Below are 23,438 nucleotides of genomic sequence, written 5' to 3'. Positions count from 1 at the left end.
AATATCGAATGTGAATATAAGCGCTTCTTGTGCGACGTTTAGACACGGCTGGGAGAGTCAAAATCTTTGGGAAAGTGTAATCGATCTTCCCCGCCTGATCGAGTTGATAATCAGTGAAGAGATCACTCTTACGGGTGCGGTAACTCTGGAGCAGATTTGTTTGTTTGTACGAAGGGCTACGAGAGACTAACTCGATTTGAGAAAGGAAAGAAGAATGTAGAAGGTATCAAGGGGAGATCTGCAGTATTTATCAGTCCATTAAAGACTATTAAGTATTTAGTAAACGGAAAGTTACACGACAAAGAGCCGATCAACTTGTGGTTTTTGTGGAAAATGCCGCACATGTCCCCGAACAAATTGCAACAACAAAAGGAGTTTCAACTGCAAAATCTTTAAAGTTTACCGACATATCGGGTAACATTTCGGATTCCTCCACACCGACAAGGTCGACAAGATTGAAGGCAAAGCTTGATAAATATTAAAGCGACTTTGCGTAACCAGTCGGCAAATTGACGAAAATATCGCTATTTCCCGTCACGAATTCTTCGATTGCAATTAGTTGATAGGCATTTAAACGAGAAATTTTGAACGTAGGGCACACGGTGCTGAAAGCTCACGTAAGCTCGGTCATGTTCTGTCTCCGCCGTAATGTTTTTCACTGTTTTCGCGAGAGGCTTTCTGAGGTCAAGGTCAACCTTCCAGATTATAGAAGGTTCACTGTGATTGGCTTAGCGACGGAAAGGAATGTGGCGCTTGGGTAAGCAGGCGTTTGTGGGGAGGAGGTAATACGAGTCCCCTAAAAACGACTGCGTGGGAGGCTAGACGTTGCCCTCCACGATCTATTTTTTGGTTCTGTTTCATCACGAACAAAGGATGTGACAACGTCAAATTTGTTAATGTTTGATGGAATAAATGTGATGGTATATTTTAAGCTTGGTGAATAAATGAGAATGATGTATTTTTCAGTGAGTGATACAGGCAATCTCAAAAAAAAAGAAAAAGAAATCCGCGTGCTTCTATCAGGAGTCGAACCCATGCACTCAGTTTTCCTTTTTTTCTTTCCTTCGAGTTTGCATGTGTCACTTACTGAACAATACATCATTGTCATTCGTTAATGTTTCAGGTGACATTTGAAGGAATAGTGGGGATCTCATATACTGGAGATATTGCTATTGACTCTGTCAAGATAACGGACGGAAAATGCCCAGGTAAAAATTTACCTTTTGTAGAAAAGGGAAAGAGAATTAACCTCACACGAATGTATCCGATACTGATACGCATCCCTTCCTTATTATATGTCTTTACTGTTAAACTTTGGGCGTAAAATGGAGAGAACTTTGATGTTATCCTCCTTCTGGCTTTTAAAAGCTTTTTATTAATTTTGTTTTACTTAGAATATTCTTATTATAATTATTATTATTCTTATTATTATTAAGATTTTCCTAACACTTTCCTAGACTGCTATAGCAACTTTGTTATGGGTTGATTGATAGGTTTCTGACTGGGCACTGTTTGTGACTGGGCATGCATTTATTTAGAATATTCTTATTATGAGGGTATATATATTTTTATTACATCAGTGGAAATTGTTCTTTTATCTTCTGAATCAAACCCATATAAATTAGCTTTTATATATAATATGTGGATACTTTACAATTTTATGACAGCAAACTGTAAAATCACTCAGGTTTTAATAGAATCAAACTGTATCTAGTAGATTTTAATTTTATTCTTGTAAATAATAAAGTTATCATTCCATTTTTCTTAAAAAAAAGTTATTATTATTATTATCATTATTATTATTATTATTATTATTATTATTATTATTATTATTATTATTATTATTATTATTATTATTATTGAAAAGGAATTTCGATCAAACAGACAAGTGAATTGTGTGTTTTCTAATTTGTCTAATTTAGCAATTATTTTATCAAATTCAGTTAACTGTAGTTCAATGTAAATTATTTTCTGTAAATCGTTAAATACAAGATGGAGGATCTAACAAGGTAGTTATAATGTTTAAATAACAGGAATAACGGATCTTGTTTTTCAGGTTAAATAAAGGTTTGTGGCAAAGAAATCTAAAAACGAAATGCTGGATATAAACCAGTGATCACAAAGAAATATGGAACTTGATGACGTCATCAATAGCATAAGATTGCCTTAAATTTTGTGAAAAACACAATGGGCTATGTATTGATGAAAAAATTGAGCTGAACATATTGCAACAAAACGCAATTCCAACGAAAAATTTTCAACAACTTTTCTTCTGTAAAATAAAAAGGTGTGGTTTACCTGTACGCCCGAGGTACAATAAACACACGTCAGGTTCCTGTAACACCACCCCTGGTGTTGCAATAGCAATGTAACTTCCCCTAATTTGCTTGTATCGTACGTTAGTACGTAACATCAAGGGAATGAAGGCGTAAGGGATTTTGCATAGCTGGCTCAATTGTTTGAGTACCAGACTGCGGAGCGGTAGATCCGGGTTCGATTCCCGAACGGACTAACACTCAGTGTGTTTAAAAAACTAAGAAGAACGTGTTGCCTTTGCTCTGACAGCTACAAATGGTTAGACTTTGTAGTCTAATTGGATAACAACGAGGAACCGTGGTATCCGGCCACAGTACTTTTCCATGATCTGATTCTGTAGGACGTGAAAGAACACTAGGGACGTAACAAATCTCTGACAGTGACCTTTTCTAGTGTCTACCTTAAATTCACATTCGCATTAGTAAGCATTCATAACTCATTTCTTCATTAATTGCAAACTGCGCCCCCAACAGTCCGGAAAAGTCTCCCGCAAGTGTTATCAATTATCCCTGAAAATCCCCGCGGGGAGTGGGTAATGAGATATTTGATTGTATGAGTAACTCTTGTCTCAAGGCCTACTAATGTTGAAGGGATGAAGCTTTCGACTGCGTCTCATAGTCTTTATCAGCAAATGCTGTCTTCAGTGTTATCACGTGACTTATGTGTATTTAGTCGCATTTGTTGATGATCACGAAGACTGTGGGAAACAGTCGAAAGCTTCAATGCTTCAACATTAGTACACCTTGAGACTGAAGATGTACTCATACAATTACTTAAGATTCAATGATCATGAATTAGCATTCACAGTAAGACATTTGATATTTGATAACATACGTGTAAACAGTGATGCTGAATGTATTGGTATTGGATTATGTTTCAGTGTTGTGTGATTTTGACCAAGGATTGTGCCTTGGCTGGAGCCAGTCTACGTCCGATGTCTTTGACTGGACACTTAGCTCCGGCTCAACACCATCCTCCTCGACAGGACCATCTTCAGGTCATGGCGGATCAGGTAAGTTGACTTTTCTTTCATAATGATTATGAACGACAATTTAAGTCTGGTTAGCTTTCAGCGCCCATGATTCAACATGGACAGTTTGGGCGTTACAGTTGATTAAATAGACAGTGTCTGTCATTGCAAGCGCCCAAGGAAGACAGTTAGCTTTCCTTTTTTTTTTAGAAAGAAATGTCGCTTGATTCCCCGAAAAGTTTGCAATTATCACATTTTTTTTTTCATTATTTATTGTATTTAACGGGCAACAGGACGACGAAAGACTCTTCCAGGGCTTCATTAAAACACGTGGTATAGTTTAGGAGAGACGATTAGATTGATAAGTGTCATCGATTTTAAAGTTTTGTCGATGATTTGATAATGTTTTGAATGAAATGAGTCTTTCTTTCTTTTTTCTTACAGGAAAGTATATGTACACTGAAGCCTCAAGTCCACGGTCAAGAGGCGACAATGCGAAACTTCAGCTTGCAGTACCTAGTAATAAATCGTCCTGTTGCTTGGTGTTCTACTATCACATGTATGGATCGAATATGGGAACACTAAATGTATTTAGTGGAAACGATAAAATATTTACTAAGTCTGGAAATCAGGGAAACTATTGGAAGAAGGTTGTAAGGACTGTCCGTTCGGCTAACATGGTAAGCATTTTTTTTCCAGGTGGTAAATCACAAATCAGATAGTTCCCGTCCGCAGAAACTTGGCCTGAGCGAAAAGTGTATAGTCTTAACAAATACGCAGACAAAAGCAAACTTTTTTTTCTAAAAATCCTTGTATTAATAAATTGTTAATTCATTATTAAATTATAATGGTAAGGGTGTGACAGTGACGGTTACTCATCGATACATATGATCATGAATAGCTCAGACCAGACACCTGGGATCACCTCGTCGTCTAATCTTTGGTTTTTGTTGTTGTTGTTGTTGTTTGTTTTTGTTTTCAATACAAACAGCGGTGTGGGTTCTTTACCGCCCCCCTTTACTAGTTTAGTGTGGAGTGTAGAAGACAAGCTTAAAAGGTCCACACAGTAATTGAGACTGTTGTGGCTTAAAGAACGGCAGAACCAGATGGTCTTGGCAGTTATTTATGCCGATTACCACTGCTGCAACTGTTACAACTAAACTAAGAAGCACCTAAAAAAAATCATTATCAACGTTTGTCGATATTGTAACAAGATCAAGATAACAAAATTTGAATGAAATTTGATTTTGATTTTTTATTTTGTAGTTGACATTTGAGGGAATAACAGGATCGTCGTATAAAAGTGACATTGCTATCGATGATGTGTTACTTTCAGATGGAAACTGTCCAGGTTAGAGTTTATGCAGTTATAAATCGCAGCTTTGCAAAGATGCTTAATAACGACATCGCTTAAATGACCAAAGTGAAGTTTTGTCTTTTGGGGAGGTTACGAATAAGTATATATACAAGATAAAAACAAAGAAACAAGACAATGATCATCATTATCATCATCATCATCATCATCATCATTATTATTATTATTATTATTATTATTATTATTATTATTATTATTATTATAACCTGTTTCTTTCTCTCTTTTTCTTTCTTTTTTTTTTTATTTGTTCTAACGCAAATTCTAATCCTAATAAAACTAATAAAACTAGAGGTCCCAGAATGGAAGTGTAGTGCTGCAATATGTAGAAGCCTTAAAGCGCCCCTAACCCTTCAATTTGTTTTCTTTTGGTAGATTTCCGTATCTTTCAAAAACTCATTTTCGAAAAAATTTTTGAGAAATATTGAATCCTTTTGTTTTTACAAGCGCTGGAAGTGAAGACAGTCTTGTCGATATTTTCACCTATCGTTCGCATTAGTCCCCCACTCGGCCAAATATGGAGCGTGACGTAAGAAAAGGACATCGTGCAAAAATATCCGAAGATTCGCGGTTACTCTTCAATTGTAAACAGAGAAAATGGTTGGAAAATGTGTGGTTTTTGGATGCAGCAACTCTCGAAATGTAGAGAAAGGAATCAACATGCATAAGATTCCTTCTGATAACGATCCGAGGCCTTTTCTTACGTCACAGCTAAGAAAGTTTCGCTTCTCATTGGCTCGTTCCTAATGAGCCCACGAGAAAAAAATTTGTCCAGCGGGGCTTAAAGCGCGCAAAAATTTAAAAATTTCAGTAACTTTTAGCGCTCGTAAAAAAGAAAGGATTCAATATTTCTGAAAAAAAAAAATTCGAAAATGAGTTTTTCACAGAAATGGAAATCTACCAAAAGAAAACAAATTGAAGGGTTAGGGGCACTTTAAGTAAATTGCATAACAATAGTTTGGGTTTCTTGTAGTCGATGAGCTGCACATTGTTTGCAGGGAGCTTGTTCCCCTTATCTTACAGAGAATGTAAGGCTGTTAGAGTTTTTGAAAAATAAAACTGTGCAAATGAACATTTGGACTTTTTATAAGTGTGAAATGTTCTTTGATATAGAATGAATAAATTAAATTGCAAGGGAGCAAATTATTATTCATTAGTTTTTTTTTTATTCCTAACGAGTAGCATGTCAATGATATAGATATTACAAAAGATGCTCTGTTAGATGCAAATATTTCCATCTGTACAATAATACTGATGAATGAGGTTTTAATCTATCAGAAATCAATTTACTAATACTCGCAATGAAGACTAAAATAGTAGATAACATTTTTAGGTAGTGGTAAGATATATATTCAGATAAGCGTCTATTCACATTTCAAACGCGAACGCGTACGAAAGATTGAAGAGTATTTATTGACCCGTGCGGAGCACGTTCTTCCAGAATTTTGCGAAAACTGTAAGGAACACAAAAAATCGGCCAATCAAAAAAGTATTTTATTCAAAATTGACAATCAAATATGTATTTTTTTTGTGACATGGATTCCCGGGCGCGCGAAGGCAGATTCTCTTCGGTTGGAATTAACACATGTTGTTGTCGAAGTGCAATTTCTTCGTCGCGAACTCTTAATTTTCACTCTGTGTTCAAACTGTCGAGTATTTTGTAGAAGTTACTCTTGCGATTGACCGTTTCAAAAAAGGTTTGCTTTCCTTCTGAAAAAGAGACACATTGGGGGCTTGAAATTTACGCGGTAACCACATGGCCATGTGATCCATGGGCGCGTGAACCACAAAGGGGCTTGGGTACCGCCACTAAAAATCAACTAGACAGAAATCTCAAGGACAGAATACGGATGGCTGCATAATAGTTGCACTTTTTCTTCAGTTTGTTTTGTGCAACTGATACGCTTTATGATTATCTTGTGATAAGTTTACCTTTTCACTGGTATTTGGATTAGCCATGGTGGGTATGTTATTAGCGCGTGTGCAATGTGTTCCAAGTAAAATAACGTTTGTGTTTTTTGTTTTGTTAGTGTTTTTTTGTTGTTCAGCAACAAAAAAACACGGTTGTTGTTGTTTTTAAAATTGTTATAACTTACTTTTTTTCGTTAATGGGACGTGGCACTTCTTTTATTTTCAGTCAAAGGATACCTTGCACATTATGTTGTCAATTGCTTTTAATCCATCAATCTATATATAATGTCTCTGACGTGTTCACCAATGGTTTCATGCTGCAGTAGTTGAATAGTTTTTTCATAGCTTACATTTTCACTAGAAGATAAGCATTGTTCCTCATTTCTTTTACTGTCAAATGGTGTCGGCTATTTTGAAAATTCAGTGTCAAGAGTCAGTTTGTGATCTTTAGGCTGTGGCGGTGTTTTGAACCAATCTTCTGGGGAGCTGTCAAAAGAAAAAGGAGGCGACGAAGGGGAGCTAAGTTGCAACTGGACTATTGGAGATGCTGGCATAAGTCAGGCAGTGGCAATAATAACACTGCAGAGAGTATACTTGACATATTGCAGGTACAACTAAGTCCTTTTTCAGTAAAAAAAAAATATATGTTTATCTCATGGACTATAACTTGGAGGACACAACAAATGGAATAAAAATCAGCCAGTTGGCAAAGTATCTTGTTCTTTGCGTGATGCTGCGTTAAAGATATTACCGGTTACACAGGCACTACTCAGTGCATAGAATATAGGTTATAGGTTATAGGTTATATGTTGCAGTTGGGTTGACCTGAAACGAAGGCGGTTGCAACAATTATTCCTGAGGCAGCTGCAATTGGATAGTGGGGGGATTAAACAGAATATGGAAATTGTCCATGAGAATTTTGATAGTACAACAACAGCAGTGATCAAAGCTAATACCTATCAGTATTGACAATTCTCATATTCTGGTCGCTTTGTAAGTGCCTTATATTTTCTTCCTTAGTGAACATTTAAAGATACGCAAGGCAGACGGCACTGAAGTTTTCTATCAACAGGGATGCAGATCATCTTTACCGTACGGGACCGTGCTGGAAATTCCATTTGAACCTGGAAACCACTTTTCATTAGATGTTTCCTTGGAATATAGGTGGAGTGCAGTAAGCATTAAGTACAACATACTCAAGGACGGATTCAATTCAGGTGTGAAAATAAACACTTAATTCAAGTTATAATTATTGCCCAATAATATTGTCGATTTATCTTAATATATTATCTTTCTTTTCTGATTTACTACGAAAATCTCCTTTGCTGTCTTTGAATTTGCTCTTTTGTTTCATTTTTTGTTCATATACAATTGTTTGCCTATTCATTTCGAGTATCTCAGTCCAACTAAATGATAAAGTATATCTAGATCTTTGTCAACAAATAGTTTTTGCATAATAACTTTGTTGTTGGCGATGTAGTTTGTGTCAGTATTTTAAAATACTAACTCTTCGTTCTACCTTCATTGTTTTACTCGCGTCCTATTACACAAATAATTGAAGAAAATAGTTCTGCTTTCTGTTGCAATCAACGGATTGCCTATAGCTGCAGTAACTTCCTTCGTTTATTAAATTCTCATTTTGTTTGTTTGTTAACAGCGGAGCCTGTATCTTGGAATATAACAGTTTCCAGCATCACATCGTCATCAGCCAGGGTGCAGTGGCCCAGTTTTCCGCTGTCTTTCTCTGTCAGTTACTTTTTTGTGCGATACAAAGAAGACTCTAATGGCGTTAGTAGACTCTTCCATGTCAGTGGCTATAGTAACACGCACTACACTAGCCTGCTGAGGGGTTACACAACTTATGATGTCCAGGTATTTGCTGTTACCACTAACAAGGGGAATTCTACTTATGCCAGCAATACAGTGTCTTTACAGACACCAGAGGGAGGTAAGTATCACAGCCTTGCCTAGTTCCTAGGCCTCTCTCTGTTTTTCACCTCAATCCGCTTCGGATCACGTGGTCCACGCGAAAAAGCGAGGCCTGGACAAAAATAAAAAAGTGAGACAAATGTCTCACTTTTTTCTGGCGCAAAATTTATGTTAATCGGTTCGTGCCATTGTGGAAAATCGGAAGAAATTGTAAGTTCGAGCTCATTTTCGACACAAATGCTTCGGTCAATAAGTCTCTTTAGAGTGTATAAGAGTAGTTAATTCATATTCAATTTAGCAGAAAAACTAACGCGGAGAGATTTCGACGTTTCGATGTTAGTTTTTCTGCTAAATTTAATAACAAAAGTCAATCTTATACGTAATTCATATTCATTTTGAAAACGAAACAAATGGGCCATACGGTACGGCTTTATCCTCCAGAAAGCGTCTTTTAGACGAGCATTTTGAACGTTACCATAAGTTTGTTTAACCGGGGAAATGAGCGATCGGCTTCACCGTTCAAATTATCATGTTGTATTTAAAGGATCTCTATTTTCAACCGGTTATTTACTACGTATTTAGAAAGCGTACTAGAGAGTGTGGCCCAGTAATTTGGCAGTTTAAAAACACCTTGGAAGGAGAAAGACGAAAGTAAGCCTTTTTTTAAGTTTGAACTTTATACTTTTTTCACAGGGGACTTCGTGAGGCTTTTGTTTTGTTTTTTTTTTATTTTTGCATCATATGGCAAGTCTTGGACGGATTTCAATTTTCGATACATTATTCGCTTCAAGAAAAAAATCAGAGAACTTTCATATTTCATATTTTCATATTTTATTACATGTTAAAGCTCCGTCGGAATACGGCCGCAAGAGCTAAAATCGATCGCAAGTTGTTTATACATTACATTTTCAGGAGTTTGCAAAGATGGCAACACTCGATCCAAAACTACACATGCATCCACAAGGGTTTTGAAACCATAAATTAGGGAGCTTAAGCAACAACGTCGGCGACAAAGAACTGGTTGCGCATGTGCAAACCGGTTCCAATTTGGACCAGAATCGGTGTTGTGTGACGCTATTTACGTCACAGTTTTCAAAAGGCTCTGTTTCCCCCGTCCACACTAAAAGCGAAGGGTTTTCACTGAACCAATGCGTTGGGCGGTTGTCAAAAGTCTCCATTGCCGAAAACGTTTTTGAAGTCTCTATTTGCAACAGCGTTTCAAACATTTTAGTGTAGACCGGGCGATAAAATATAAAAAAGTCTGCGTTTGTATAAACTGTATCTCACACTTGTGCTATTTTCTTAGTTCCTAGCCAGGCTCCCACGAATGTTAAAGTAGAAAATCACGGATTAGATGAGTTTTTGGTACAATGGGACCCTGTTCCTCAAGAATACATCAATGGCCGTCTACTGGGGTATAAAGTATACTACAAAAGAACTGGGTACTATTACACTGAACGTGTTGTTAACACAAACAACTCAGATGTCACGCGAGTTATACTACCAAATATCCAAATAGGGCAACGGTATCAAATATCAGCATCAGCCTTTACTTCAAGAGGCCAGGGACCTCGATCATCCTATATTTACAGCACTAAAGGTGTGTATACGTCTAAAAATTCATGATTTTATCAAAGGCATGAGTAAACTTCTTATCCTGGGGACGAACACTTTAAGGTGGCCGAATACAGTTTTTTAGTGTACAGGTGTTAGAAGACGTTATTTGGAAACTATGTACTTTTGGGCGCCCAAAATTGGTATGGTGTAAGACTAACTAAGAAAGAATGGATTTTCGTACGTCTTGTCGAGCTAAGTACCGTTTCCATGGCAACGCAGCGAACTATTCAACGTCCATATATTGTAGGTTTCCTTTATTTTAGAAAATGTACTCATTAGATTTATTCCATTTTTTGTATCCAGATAAACTCACAAAACACTGACACAGTTGCACTATTTTCATGTAATTTTAACAGACAGATCTCCTGTAAATATTGATTTTGCATTTTAATGTTTTGTGAAGATACCCTATGTTAGATTTAGGTTTCTCTTTGTAGGCGAGTTACGCTTTTAGGGAACTATTTACATGCCAAATTTTACGAAATTCTAATGAGCGGTTCCTTAGAAAACAGTTCATTTCCACGAAAACAACCAGTCGCAATTTTTTGGTCAAATGCGCATGCGTGGCTTTAATTGGGTTTCATGGCAAAGATGAAAAGCATGCAAAAGGTCTTGGTGAATGACTTTTTGCTCGGAAAGAAATGAAAAAGAGTCCAGAAACGAGAAACTTAGTTATTTAGGATCAAAACTTACCTTTATTATCCATTTCATGTGAAATTGAGGGATCACTTTATCGACCGCCGTATTTACGTACCACAACCCTAGCGCGCGCTTAGTAGCATCACTAACAGAATCTGTAAAGCGCGCCCAAACTGTGTTCGGCCACCTTAACACAGTTTTCCAGGCAACAGTTTTAATAACTGACGCATGAACGCTTGACAAACATTTAATTTCGATTTTCCGTCCTGGGTTCCTGACGGATGCCGTAAAGCCTAAACAAAAATATATTCTTCATAACTAAACAGGATTCCGAAAACATTACATCAGAGCTAGAATCTTACCATGCAGTGGGTAAATCAGAGAAATCGAACGCTACAGGTCTGAAGCACATGGTTTCTCTAGACGCTTCCATTCAAACACGATCAAGGAGGAAAACGAGCCCGAAGCATGACGGGACTGCGTGTAACGTCATAATTTTCTAAAATCCAAAACTAAAGACCCTTCAAAGTTTTTATCCTCATTAGCCATAAGAGGCCGTCTATTTATAACTGTTTGCAATTTTACAGTTCTATAGCGTCCTTCGTTTGGAAATCAGAACAGTTTGAATTTCACGGTTATGGAGTTACGTGACAAAGAGCTACGGTCGACTTTGTTGAAAAATATATGCTTATCTCATTATTTTCAGCCTTTTAAAAGTTAGAACATTAGATAAAGTGTTTATTTAAGTGGTTTTGGTGTTCAGTACTGCTAGTCAGTCGCTAGATAGCCAAAGTAAGTTCCAGATGGCCGCCATATTGGTGTTCCACGGAGGTACATCAAGATGGCGTACTGGGCTCTGTAAATTTCTGCAAAACATTTCGACGGAAATCTGACGTTTGGGGAAAAGTAAAAGCCTAAAATTTGAAGAATTGTCTCCATCCACTGGATGTTTTTCGCTTTATTTATTTATTTATTTGTTTGTTTGTTTATTTATTTATTTATTTATTTATTTATTTATTTTTTAGAGCGTGACAGTGCATACTTTCTGTTGCTGAGGGTAGCCTCAACACTGCCTTAATGTCAATGTTACAAAAAAGCGAAAAAAGGAAAATTTACCTCGGATTGGCTTTTTCATATAAAGTACAGATTCCATTTTTCATTCCATTTATGACAAATATTTTTGTTTGTTTTTCAAGTTTGTGAAGGCTTTGTGAACCAGTCCTATGGGTGGCTGAACCTCACTCACAGTGACTACGACAATCTCAACTGCAGTATTCTAGTCTATAGTGCAGGCTCAAATCAAGGAATTGTTCAGATCGCCTTCCACCACATAAACCTATTGCATTGCAGGTAAGATTGTTTTTCCAAGCTTGCTTAATTTTTCCCAAATATATACATTTTTTTGTATAATAACTCAATTATTCTGTGCCTATTTTATCGTCCCTCCGTGTCATGATTCGTTCATTACGTCAACATGTTGAAAAACGTTCTGTTCCTTTTGCACAAAAACAGGGTTACAATATATTTTGAATATCAGTTTAAGATGACAATCTAACGATATTTAATCGCAGAAGTTTAAAATTACGTCAACTAAGTCTAATAAGGTAGTATCACCGACAGGAATCGAAGAATGACGAATCGTGAAAGGTAGTTAAACAAAGAAATGCTTTTCCCCTATGGATTAAAACTGGGCACTGTTTTTCGTGATTGCAGTGAGTTTATCAAGATTTACAGCAGCGATGGCACTGAGGTGTTTAGACAACGAGGATGTGATTCACTTTCCCGTGGGTTAAAGTTGGAAATTCCTTTTCGTGGTGGAAACAATATAAGACTAGTGGTCCTACTCTTGTACCGATATAGCTCCGCCAGAATTCAGTACACAGTTCTGGATAATTCTTTTAGCTCAGGTAAGAAGTTTGAATATAGTGGTTTCGAGACACCATCCAAATATTAAAAACACCTGGTGCGAAAATTTAATTTTTGGGGTTCTATTACTAATTTTCCTTTTTAATTCTGTCAGGAAAAGATAGCTTAGAAATTCCCTTGTCAAGAGATAAGGCTTAACTGTCATTTTTTCCGATTTAGCATCGCTTACTCATTCACTCCTACTTGTTAAAAAGGAAACACACTAGAGAGCAATATTCAACGGTCAGGCTCTCGATGACTGTGAGATTACACTTCCACTGACAAATACCATTCTTAAAATATCTGGAGATTTGTTGCGTGCAAACATGACTTTATGAAATATGTAACTTGACAGACCAAGCATACAAATGGAGTTTGCCCTGTAAAGGCATCATGAGTTTGTAGCCATTAGTATTTTAACTATCTCATGAAATAATAAAGATACGCTTCCATTATTTGTTATTCCTCATAGCTCAAGTTCTACCTTCTTGGAACATTACTGTAACTAGCATGACGTCAACATCATTAACAATAAGATGGCAGGACTTCCCATTGAATTTCCCTCTGCAACGATTCTTGGTGAAATACAAAGAACAAAACATAAACCTTACCATGGTTTTCCAAGTCTCTAAATGGAATAATACGCACAACTCCGGAAGTGTATTGAAAGGCTACCAGTTTTATGAAGTGCAAGTTATTGCTGTGATAACAGCTAGTGGAAACGGTACATATATGTACTCAACAAAAGCTGCACTAACAAGGACCAGTGAAGGAGGTAATGTATATACTGTAGCAACTAATCTGTCAATGGGCAATCAACACCACCACTTAAGCGTTGCCAATTGCATTTTCATTGCGCTTAATGTACGCCCTTCTGGTGCGTCTATTCTGCCCATTAGCACCCTTTAGCGTTTCCTACACATTTCGCCCATAAATAGGCCTGTTTTACTGTTGTCGTCCTCTTTTTTGCGAGTAGTACTGCGCTGTTCTCGACGAGTCGTAGACGTACGCTGTTCTCGGTGTATTTAATATGTTTACTGTTCTCGGCGAGTTTTCATCTCTTATGTTTCTAGCCGTTCCATATTTTTTGAATCGTTTACTTCGCTTTCTCCGTTTACCGTCCTGCCGGCGTTTGCATCGTTTTCTCCGTTTGCTCCGTTTTATCCGATTTCTCCGTTTGGGCGTTTTCACTATTTGGTTGTTTTCGCCGTTTTTCTTCATGTCTTTTTTGTATTTTACGAATTCAAAATGTGGAATGTTTGATTGTTGTTGCGGTCATTACATATACCATGAGGTTAATATCGGTATTTTTACTTCTAGAGCTAAGTAGTGTAAGTAAAGCTCGGGACTGAATTTAGAACAGCTGAACACATCCTGGTAAAATCAAATTGACGAAATTTAAATTGTTAAGTTTATTTGATTTGGAAAGCTTGACTATTAGTTCTACTTGGTCCCAGTAAAATCACTCACTTGTAATTGCAGGAGTCAGCTATCGAACTTAGAAAGTAGGAGTGGGGGGTGTTTTATTTTTAAAGGCAACAATTTTAATAGCTGTCTATTCATTTTCCTCTTCTTCTTCTTCTTCTTCTTCTTCTTCTTCTTCTTCTTCTTCTTCTTCTTCTTCTTCTTCTTCTTCTTCTTCTTCTTCTTCTTATTATTATTATTATTATTATTATTATTATATTTTTTTACACATGCAATGCAGGGCTATCTTTGGACCCTTCTAAACGCCTTAGGGTAACTCTTATTGCAGGGTTACCCCTCTTCCTTGCAATCAGGCCCTTAGACTGCCTTAAATGTGCCTAGGAGAAGTAACAGCTGTTTGAACCACTAGTACAGAAGGAAAGTGTTTATGAAATATTTTACGTAATGCGAGGGTGTTTTGATTCCTTTCAGTGCCTAGCATTGCGCCATTGAATGTACGGGTCACTAAATTGCACTTCGGCGAATTGAAGATACGATGGAATCCAATTCCTCAGCAGTATATTCATGGCCTACTTCAGGGGTATCGAGTATACTATACCGAGTATCCATATTGGTACGGGTCAAAAACCGTGAACTCCAGCAGCCCAGATGACATCATGCTGGTTGTAACAGGTCTGAAGGTAGCACACCAGTACAGGATATCAGTTGCAGCGTTCACATCAATAGGAACAGGGCCAAGGTCCCCCTACGTTAACATTACAACAGGTACTGCAATGGGAAAAGAAATTTTGTTTTTGTTCACCTTAAAGATGAAAAAGGAAATTAGTGTGATAGGCGATAAATGTATACTGTTTAATATCTTCTGAACCATGGTATTGTTAACCCTATCTGGACTGGGGATGGTTGGGGTGAGGTGGGAGGGGGGGGGGGGGGGGGCGGATGACTGATTATGGGTGCGGCAACTTTGAACCTGAATAAGTTTTTTTTGAAAATTTTCGCAAACGCCGTGAAATCTCAGTAGTTTTTTTGGGATTTATCTTGAAAAACATGACTTTGTCGGGTAGTGTTCATTGACTTTGATGTTACTATAGCAACCAGTTTTTGACAGGGATTTTCTTTTGTCATGAGATGTAGAATTCCTTTTTAAAATGTAGCCAAAATTACTTTCCCTATGGTAGCTTTAGTGTTTTTATATCATTTTAGTGTTTCTTTATTGGTTTCGATTATACTTCGCTTAATTTTGGCGCTTTCCTGAAGTTTTGAGGAAATCCAGAAATCCAAGATGGTGGATCCAAGCTGGCCTCCATTTAGCAATAATGATGTAAATACCGCGTCATAAGACGTCTTCAATTCCCGTTGCGGATCTCAAAGGAAACGGCTTTGGACGTAATGTCTATACTTTAAGCCCATTTGTCATAGCTTCTATTGCTGGCCCCCAACTCCCCTTCACCGGTGCGAAAAGACAAAAGTCCTCTTTTGCTTTGAAAATACCGATTTTCAATTCATAAACAGGAATAAAATTGTCCGTTCAATCGAAAGTACCACTGGAGGTTACGTTTATGAAGCAAACGTAATTTACACCAACAAGGAAAAAAAAACTTACATGATCCAGCTTAAACTAGTATTTTTCTATTCAGCTTTAAAAGTTGAAAACTAGCCTCTTACCCGTGCCAGATGCCTATCTCTCTTTCTCTTTCGATTGAAACATCTTGTGTTTGAATCAGGTGGGCCCATTTATCAGATCTGCTACATTGGGGCATTGTTATGGAATAATCGTCCTGAAAAAGTCAGCAATTAGATCCTTTCAATCGTTTAAAAGCGAAATCAATCACCCAACGTCTATCTCATACTCCCACGCGGCAATCATGTAAAACGGTATTTTACATAATTAGAATTATAATTATAATTATCTTTATACTGATGTTTTTACGTGTTTAAATAAAGTTACAATACAATTGGAGCTCGGACAACTCAAGGTGCATGTAACAAGTGAAAATCACCCGCTTGTGCTGCAGCGATATATAAGCTTTTTGAAATGCGCACGTATAGTAAACCGTTTCTTTTGACCGGATTGAATAACAAAGAAACAGGAACAGCGTTTCTCTTATTATTGACTAACCAAATCTGTGATTGTTTTCTGTTTAAAAAAAGGTTGTGGAGGGTACGTGAATCAGTCATTTGGACAGCTACATATTGGCAGCAATAGAGGATCTCGTAACTTAAGTTGCAACTTTGTCATTCTTAACATGGGCATTAGTCAAGCTGTTTCTCTAGTCTGGATTCAAGATCTGTATCTCTCATACGGGTACGCAGTGTTTTTGTTGTTGTTGTTTGTTTGTTTGTTTTTTTGAAAATATATAAACTGCATTAAAACAGCCTACGTGTCAAGTACCACTTTTGCACATGAATGGATGGGTGAATGGATGGATGGATGGATGGATGGATGGATGGAAGGATGGATGGATGGATGGATGGATGGATGGATGGATGGATGGATGGATGGATGGATGGATGGATGGATGGATGGATGGATGGATGGATGGATGGATGGATGGATGGATGGATGGATGGATGGATGGATGGATGGATGGATAGATGGATGCATGAATGCATGGATAGTTGTGTGTGGAAGGGTGGGTGGATGGATGGAAGTAAAGTCCGCTGCTTGCGCAGGGAGACTGAAAAAGTGAAAAAGAAACGTGTAATAATTGTCCATATTATTCCATCACTTTATGATTTGCTCATAGTTCCCATTTCTGAACTAATCAGTGTATAAAATTCTACTTGCTTTTACTGGAAAGAACGACAACTATTTTGTCTGGCTAACAACTTTTAATTCTTTGTTTTTTTCAAGTGAGTATATCAGGATAACTGATGGCAATGGCACACTCGTTTATAGTCGACGCGGTTATTCCTCATCCATCCGACAGTCATTTCTACAAGTTGATTTTGGCAGAAGGGACAGCATTAACTTCCAAATTTACTTAACACGTAGCTACAGTCGCTTCAAGCTTCAGTACGGAATTGTCAAACAGGGTCTTGGGTCAGGTAAGGGTATAGCTAATTACTTTATCAAAGCCGGGTTTTTAAATGGGCTATAACACGTAATTTTGGGTAATTTCAACACATTTAACTAGTTATGGAAGGAAAAGAAACCTCCAAGTATCCTCAGTAAGGTGCAATCTATAACGTTCGGTTATCGTCTTTGGCCGTCCTTCATAAAAAAAAAATTGAATTTTGCATCGCAGTCACGTTTGGAGCTAGTAATTAACAAAAAGGCACACGATTACCCAAAATACCGTCACCTAGCCCCTTTAGCAAATACTAAGCTTATGTCGCAATATTTCGGGGATTTGTCATAAGCTTTTAGTTTTTAACTTTTAAGAATTAATATGTTTCGTTTTTCCACGAGCCCCTCCTACAATTATTTGTAGGAGGGGGAGATAGGGAGGGTTGAGAAGCGTTTAGAGCCTCCTAAAATTTTTGAAAATAAAGGTGACTTGGACATATTTTGACGTGAAATAGCCCTTTTCACGGTTAATTTTTCTCATTTGCATTACAATCTTATCCAACGTGGATGCGAGGCAATTTCGGGCTAAAACTACAAAAAAGCCCGTAATTGCCTCACATACATGCTAGTTTTATTGTAATTCAAATGAGCAGAGTTAACCGTGAAAAGGGCTATTGTTTTCTTATCACGTGTTAAGTTGCCTTGGTAACCAACTTCAAAAAGCATTTTACTCTTTTGCTCTATTCTAGCCGCACCTCGAATTTAATTCGTTTTGGTTTGATAAGATGCTGTTTGAAGGCTATACATGGAATTTCCGCATGCACCTACCAAAAGGTTTCATGTGTTTGCCTTGTCATTGTCGCTCTTTCACAGCAGTATGTTTGTTTTTCTTAGTTATACCGGTGGCTAACTGGAGTGCGTTGATTGGACACACCAGCACCACAAGCATAAGGATATCTTGGCAAAACTTGACACCGGTGCTTGGTCGAAGAATTCTTCATTATTTTGTTGTTATTAAAAATAGCAACGGCAGTATATTGAATGGTAACGTCCGATCGGAAAATACTTTCTCTGATGTATTTTATGGACTCTCGCCGTATAGAGAATATCGACTCAACGTCATTGGTGTAGATGAAGAAGGGAGAGCTTACAATGGTAGTGAGCTGGTAGCCTGGACGGAGGAAGGTGGTAAGTACACTCACATATACAATAATAACTATTTAGCTAATGTTAACCAATCAACTCATCCACCTAACCACACACCCATCAATCAAGTAACTGATTTGGAACTGAAACAACATTAGAAGGATTTGTATGGAGTAATCGGAGCATAATAACACTAATATCTCACCCCAAAATGCCTATAAGACTGATTTTTCATTATGCTCTTCCAGAATTACTCAGCAAATCCCATAAATTTTGCAAATATATTTTTTGCGACGTGATCACGTGAGGAAACTATTACTGAATAGATGCTTTTTCCAATTTTTTGTAACTTTGAAATAGTTATAGTTGTTTTATTACTTTTTTTTGTTATTATTGATGATTGTTAACTGACACGTTTGATGTAGGTATATTCCAATTTCTAGTTAACAAAGATTGCTTTCTTTTTTCTTTCTTTCTTTTTCGTTTCTAAATGTGAATTCATGAACAGTTTGAAATTTAAACTTGATTCTTTAATGTAAATTCTGTAAATTATGGAAGTAAATCACGCAATCATAGCCGATATCCGAGATATGAAACGTATATTAAAATGGTGAAGCGTAATACGACAACCTCATCGCCTCATGACTGAAGAAAAGCAGCAAGCAGTCTAAACGCCGCGATGTAAAACTTTAGTGACTTCAACCTGGGAGAGACGATTATTTTGTTTACTATTGAGTTCTCCCTTCTGTTTGTTTCTCCGCAGTTCCGAGCAGATCACCAAGAAATATTAACATTACTGATGTAAGACCGACACGGATTACAGTCCATTGGAGTCCTCTTCCTCAGCAATATCACAATGGGCGCTTGTTGGGATATAAAGTGTACTTCAAGAAAAACGCGTACTATTCCAACCCTGTTGCATCCAACGGAAGCAGCACAACCATTTACAATCCTTACGCCACAAACGTGACTTTCACGGGACTAGACCCTGGGCAGCGATACGATGTTTCTGTGTCTGCATTTACATCCAAAGGAGAAGGAACACGTTCTAGTCGCTACTACGTGACCACAGGTAGCTCTTTAATAACAACTTCAATTGGAATTCTTTGTTTAAAAAGTTAAATTATTTGAAAGTGCCTAAGTTATGTTTATTTGAAGGCTTTTTCAAGTGACGAATAATTGCGTTTTCGTTTCTGAAATTCTCTATATCTCGGATGACGTCACAAATCGTCTCATTACAAAGATAAATCACAAAATCAGAATATCTCGGGAAATATTAGAGTGATTCTGCGCAAACTTATATTACCTAACAATAAGATAATGAGCTCAAAATTTCTTTCGCGCAAAAGCAGATAAGGTGGTGGGGGGGACCTGAATCAACTATCACGGGATAGAAATTTTGAACTCTAGTCACTTTCTACAACAGAATATATAGTGAGTAGCGTAACCAATAAGAGAACAGCACTAGTGATAGAACACTAATAGATTTATACTGATATTAAACATATATAACTTAATTGTATTTCGCATTATGAAGTGACAGATGCATTGTGGAATTAAATCTGTTAAAGTACTGCATGCATTACAACTAAGTGTTTTGATACATCGTACATTATCCTTTGTATAGAGACTGTGCATGCATTGGAGGGGTTCCATTTTTTATATCATTAATTAATTAATTAATTAATTAATTAATTAAGTCCTGTTAGAAAGAACGTCAAATGCTTAATTATTACTTAATTAATTAAATAATTGACGTTCTTTTCTTACTCCCCATTTTTCACAGTAAAACCCATGAACAGTTTCTGTTCTAATGGTTATTATTTTAGTAAACCATCACTCTTGTCCTCTTTTCAGCTTGCAGGGCAACTGTTAACCAATCAGTTGGCCTAATAGATGTGACACAAGCGAGTTACAGTTCCTTATACTGTTCTTGGACAATAGGGAATGCTGGAATAACTAATGCTGTGGCCATATTTATGATCGAGACGATAAACATTATTTATTGCAGGTACCTGTAAAGGCCTTATATAGTGTGTTGTATTCGAGTTCTTGTTTTTATTTTTTACGACAAATACCTAAATGAATCTGTCAATTCCAATGGTAATATAGGGGTTCAATTTCGCAATTTAACGCTCCCTTTGAATTGTGGACTTTATCATATTGCTACTCTACTCTAAGACTGCCATTACACGGGAACACGCGGTTTTTTTGTGGAGGGGGGGGGGGGCATATATAAACCTTCCTTTGCGATAAGTGTCCCTGTATATCGGTGAAATTGACGCTATGGTCAAAGCTACGCACTAAATAAATTTATACTCTAACATGTTTATTGCGAAAATTAATAAACTCCGTCTCCCTAATAAAGAAGCAGTTTTTCAACAATAATTAAACTACCTCCCTTGCGGTATGTTGTGACATGAAATAAAAAAAACTAGAAATGCTTAACGAAATTTGAAAAGTGGAAATGCATACGGAGTTGTTAAGGGCAATTGGTGCAGTTTGCAAACCTCGTCCGCCGAATAAGTCCTTATTAATTAATTATAGTGGAATTTTTTATGTAACCGAGTAACAAGACTTTCTTGGGATAAATTTTTGAACTATATTTTGTGTATTGTATCCCTATAGCGAGTACTTGAAGATTTTCGACGGCAATGGGATGTTAGAGTATAACCAGAACGGCTGCTCCTCTTTCAATCGTGGATCAATAGTGCAGGTTTCGTTCCTGAATTCCAGTAACATCACAACAAACATCTACCTAAACAGACGGCGAAGCAGCGTCAAAATTCTGTTCGTTTTAAGAACCGGTTTCAGTTCAGGTAAGGAACACGTTTTTTCAGGTGTATTACTGATTGACCAACGGAAGATAAGAAATCTATAGTTTTACACCATCATAATAGCCCTTCGTATTGATGTTTCTTGTAAACTATGAAAGTACAGGCCGTGCATAGTACTGATAAATAGAAACACTGTAATACGGATCCTTTTTTTAGCCAGTTTTATTTCACTAAAATTTTATTACCATCTCCCGTTCACACCCTTGGTAAATTTAAAGGTATTATCCAAGTGCAAAAGAGTTCCTCTTTAAGGAACGCAACGAGAATTGATAACATCGGATAACCTAGCAGTGCGTACGGATTCAGTTTAAAAACAACTAACAATTTGACCTACCCTGTCTCCTTATGTTTTAAAAAGGGGAAGTGCCACGGGCATTTGGTGTCAATCCAGAAAAAAAGCCTTGTTCAATGGAGATCTAAAATGACGGACCAGTTTAACTACAAATTACCTCCAAAGTGTACAAAAACGGTCATGATTGCCATTGGTGGACTGTGTAGGAATGGATTGTAACTTGCTAGCTTTTCTCAATTTCTTGCATTTTGCGTTCCATACCTTGCCTTAACAAACCACAAGTTTTTCCTTCCAAGAATTCAGCTGAATTGACTTTTTTCTCTCGGTGTTATGGAACTGTCTTGCAGCTATACCATAGGTATTTTTGAGTCACTTTCACAAAAAGAGGTCAAAATCCCCACGAAACGTTCCCTTGACTGTTATGTTGCCGCAAAAAGGATTTGACAGCATTGCGTAAAGTAGCTCATCCCAATTTTTAACAACAACAACAAGCTTTATTTTCCCCATTCGGTCACATTATAAATATTACAGTTCCAAACAACGGCCATCTTGATCTTGAAGATCTCGAGCTCTCCACAAAAGAATAAGAGCATCAAAACTAGTAGTAAGACAAACGGACATCACTCGCAGTCAGTGAACATAAAATGTAAAAGAACTGCCAGAAAGTTTAAAAAATTGTTTGAAAATCGATTTCACGATTGCGGACGAAAAAAAAAAACAATATGTCAATATATAACTGCAATGTTTCTTTCATACTTCATTAAAAATAAAAAAAAAAAACATGTTAGGTCTCGTTTAGGTACATCTAAGGAAACTTGACAAGTTTATTAGTATTTTGCGTCCATTTGAAATAAAACGTTTTAAGAGTTATTGTCTGAGAAAACCAGGCAGGTGGTCAACGATCGGGGTCGGCCAAATCATTCCATACTAACATCATAGACAGGTTAGGTGGACTTATGGATAAATATACTAAAGTTTGTTCTTCAAGTGTTTTGGTAAATGAGATATGAGATCCACTCTCCATCACTCCCTCAGGTCGTAGTTTTTCTGGTAAATCTGACCCAAATTTGACAGCCAGCAAAAACTGTACAATTTAGTTCATGTTTTGTACCTGATATAAATGGGCATAGAACCTCTTGTAAAAAGCCAGAGATATGCGAAATAAGCAAAAATCACTCTACAATATTTAGTTTTGGAATACCTATATTTCGTATCTGCAAATGAGCAAGAAATTAGCTATTTTCGACTTCACGCAGAACACACAACTAAAACTTCAGCAAAAACTGGATGCCAAAACCAAACACTCTTACCTTCCATCTATTAAAATCAGCAATAATCTTTTTGGGCCATTCAAATAGCAAGATGCTACATCACCTCCATTTCTCCTACTACACGATGTCATGTACACCACGACACCACGCAATCAATGTGCTGTTTAAGCCGCTCCTGGATTTCGCATTGGGTTTGTCTTAAGTTAAAAATATTCAGTTGATCAAATTAGTTCCACAAAAAATTCAAATCCCCTTTCTTGCGAATTCAACGAAAAGCAAATTAAGAAAACGCGAAAATAAACAAAACGACGCCATGTTGAATTTGTTCACTCGGGATAGACTGGGAACTAGTTGATTGGTTGTAAGGGAGCCAGAAGCTAGCCAAGGCTGGCCATGGATGATTGTTCCACGCTGTTTTTCATAAGTAAGCTTTTTGATTTAAGGAAGGCTGGTTTAGGCTCATGCCGTAAGTGGCAAGGAATAACAAACTATTGGGAAATGAAGGTACCAACGAGGGTTACAACCATTTTCCTTGCTTATTAAATGGCCTACATGTTGTTATGCTTGCTGGGCAGGGAAAATTGTTTTGAAATTTAATTTGTATTTTGTGGGCTTCGATTAGGCGAAGTTTCTGGGTCAAGCTGTCTTGTACTGTCAAGGGATTACAACGAATCAAATAAGAGCCAAAAACACAAGAGTAATTTGGAAGTCTTGTTTGTAGATTCACTTGCAGAAACTCTATTTGTTTCAATACAAAGGGAAAAAAAATCCGAAGAAATAACGTCATATTATTTTATA

The 23,438-nt window shown here is 37.1% G+C and overlaps 1 protein-coding gene across 3 annotated transcripts in view; it reads left to right on the top strand.

Annotated features, from left to right (window-relative positions):
* Positions 1-23,438, top strand: part of LOC146489125 (uncharacterized) — a 119,347-nt gene that overhangs the window by 65,044 nt on the left and 30,865 nt on the right. For all 3 annotated transcript variants that reach the window (XM_085105818.1, XM_085105810.1, XM_085105801.1), the window contains exons 21-38: positions 1,124-1,208; positions 3,197-3,328; positions 3,731-3,966; positions 4,553-4,637; positions 7,021-7,177; positions 7,590-7,786; positions 8,227-8,517; positions 9,805-10,098; positions 11,951-12,104; positions 12,468-12,661; positions 13,132-13,434; positions 14,556-14,849; positions 16,236-16,389; positions 16,939-17,132; positions 17,989-18,282; positions 19,004-19,312; positions 20,098-20,251; positions 20,869-21,059. In XM_085105818.1, coding sequence (XP_084961944.1) covers positions 1,124-1,208; positions 3,197-3,328; positions 3,731-3,966; positions 4,553-4,637; positions 7,021-7,177; positions 7,590-7,786; positions 8,227-8,517; positions 9,805-10,098; positions 11,951-12,104; positions 12,468-12,661; positions 13,132-13,434; positions 14,556-14,849; positions 16,236-16,389; positions 16,939-17,132; positions 17,989-18,282; positions 19,004-19,312; positions 20,098-20,251; positions 20,869-21,059 — 3,718 coding nt within the window. The remainder of the gene's footprint in view (positions 1-1,123; positions 1,209-3,196; positions 3,329-3,730; positions 3,967-4,552; positions 4,638-7,020; positions 7,178-7,589; positions 7,787-8,226; positions 8,518-9,804; positions 10,099-11,950; positions 12,105-12,467; positions 12,662-13,131; positions 13,435-14,555; positions 14,850-16,235; positions 16,390-16,938; positions 17,133-17,988; positions 18,283-19,003; positions 19,313-20,097; positions 20,252-20,868; positions 21,060-23,438) is intronic.

This window comes from Pavona decussata, unplaced genomic scaffold (assembly GCF_977016875.1).
Source record: "Pavona decussata unplaced genomic scaffold, jaPavDecu1.1 SCAFFOLD_6, whole genome shotgun sequence".
Classification (NCBI taxonomy): Eukaryota; Metazoa; Cnidaria; class Anthozoa; order Scleractinia; family Agariciidae; genus Pavona; species Pavona decussata.
The sequence above is the reverse complement of the archived record's forward strand: the minus strand, read 5'-3'. Positions and strand labels throughout refer to the sequence as shown.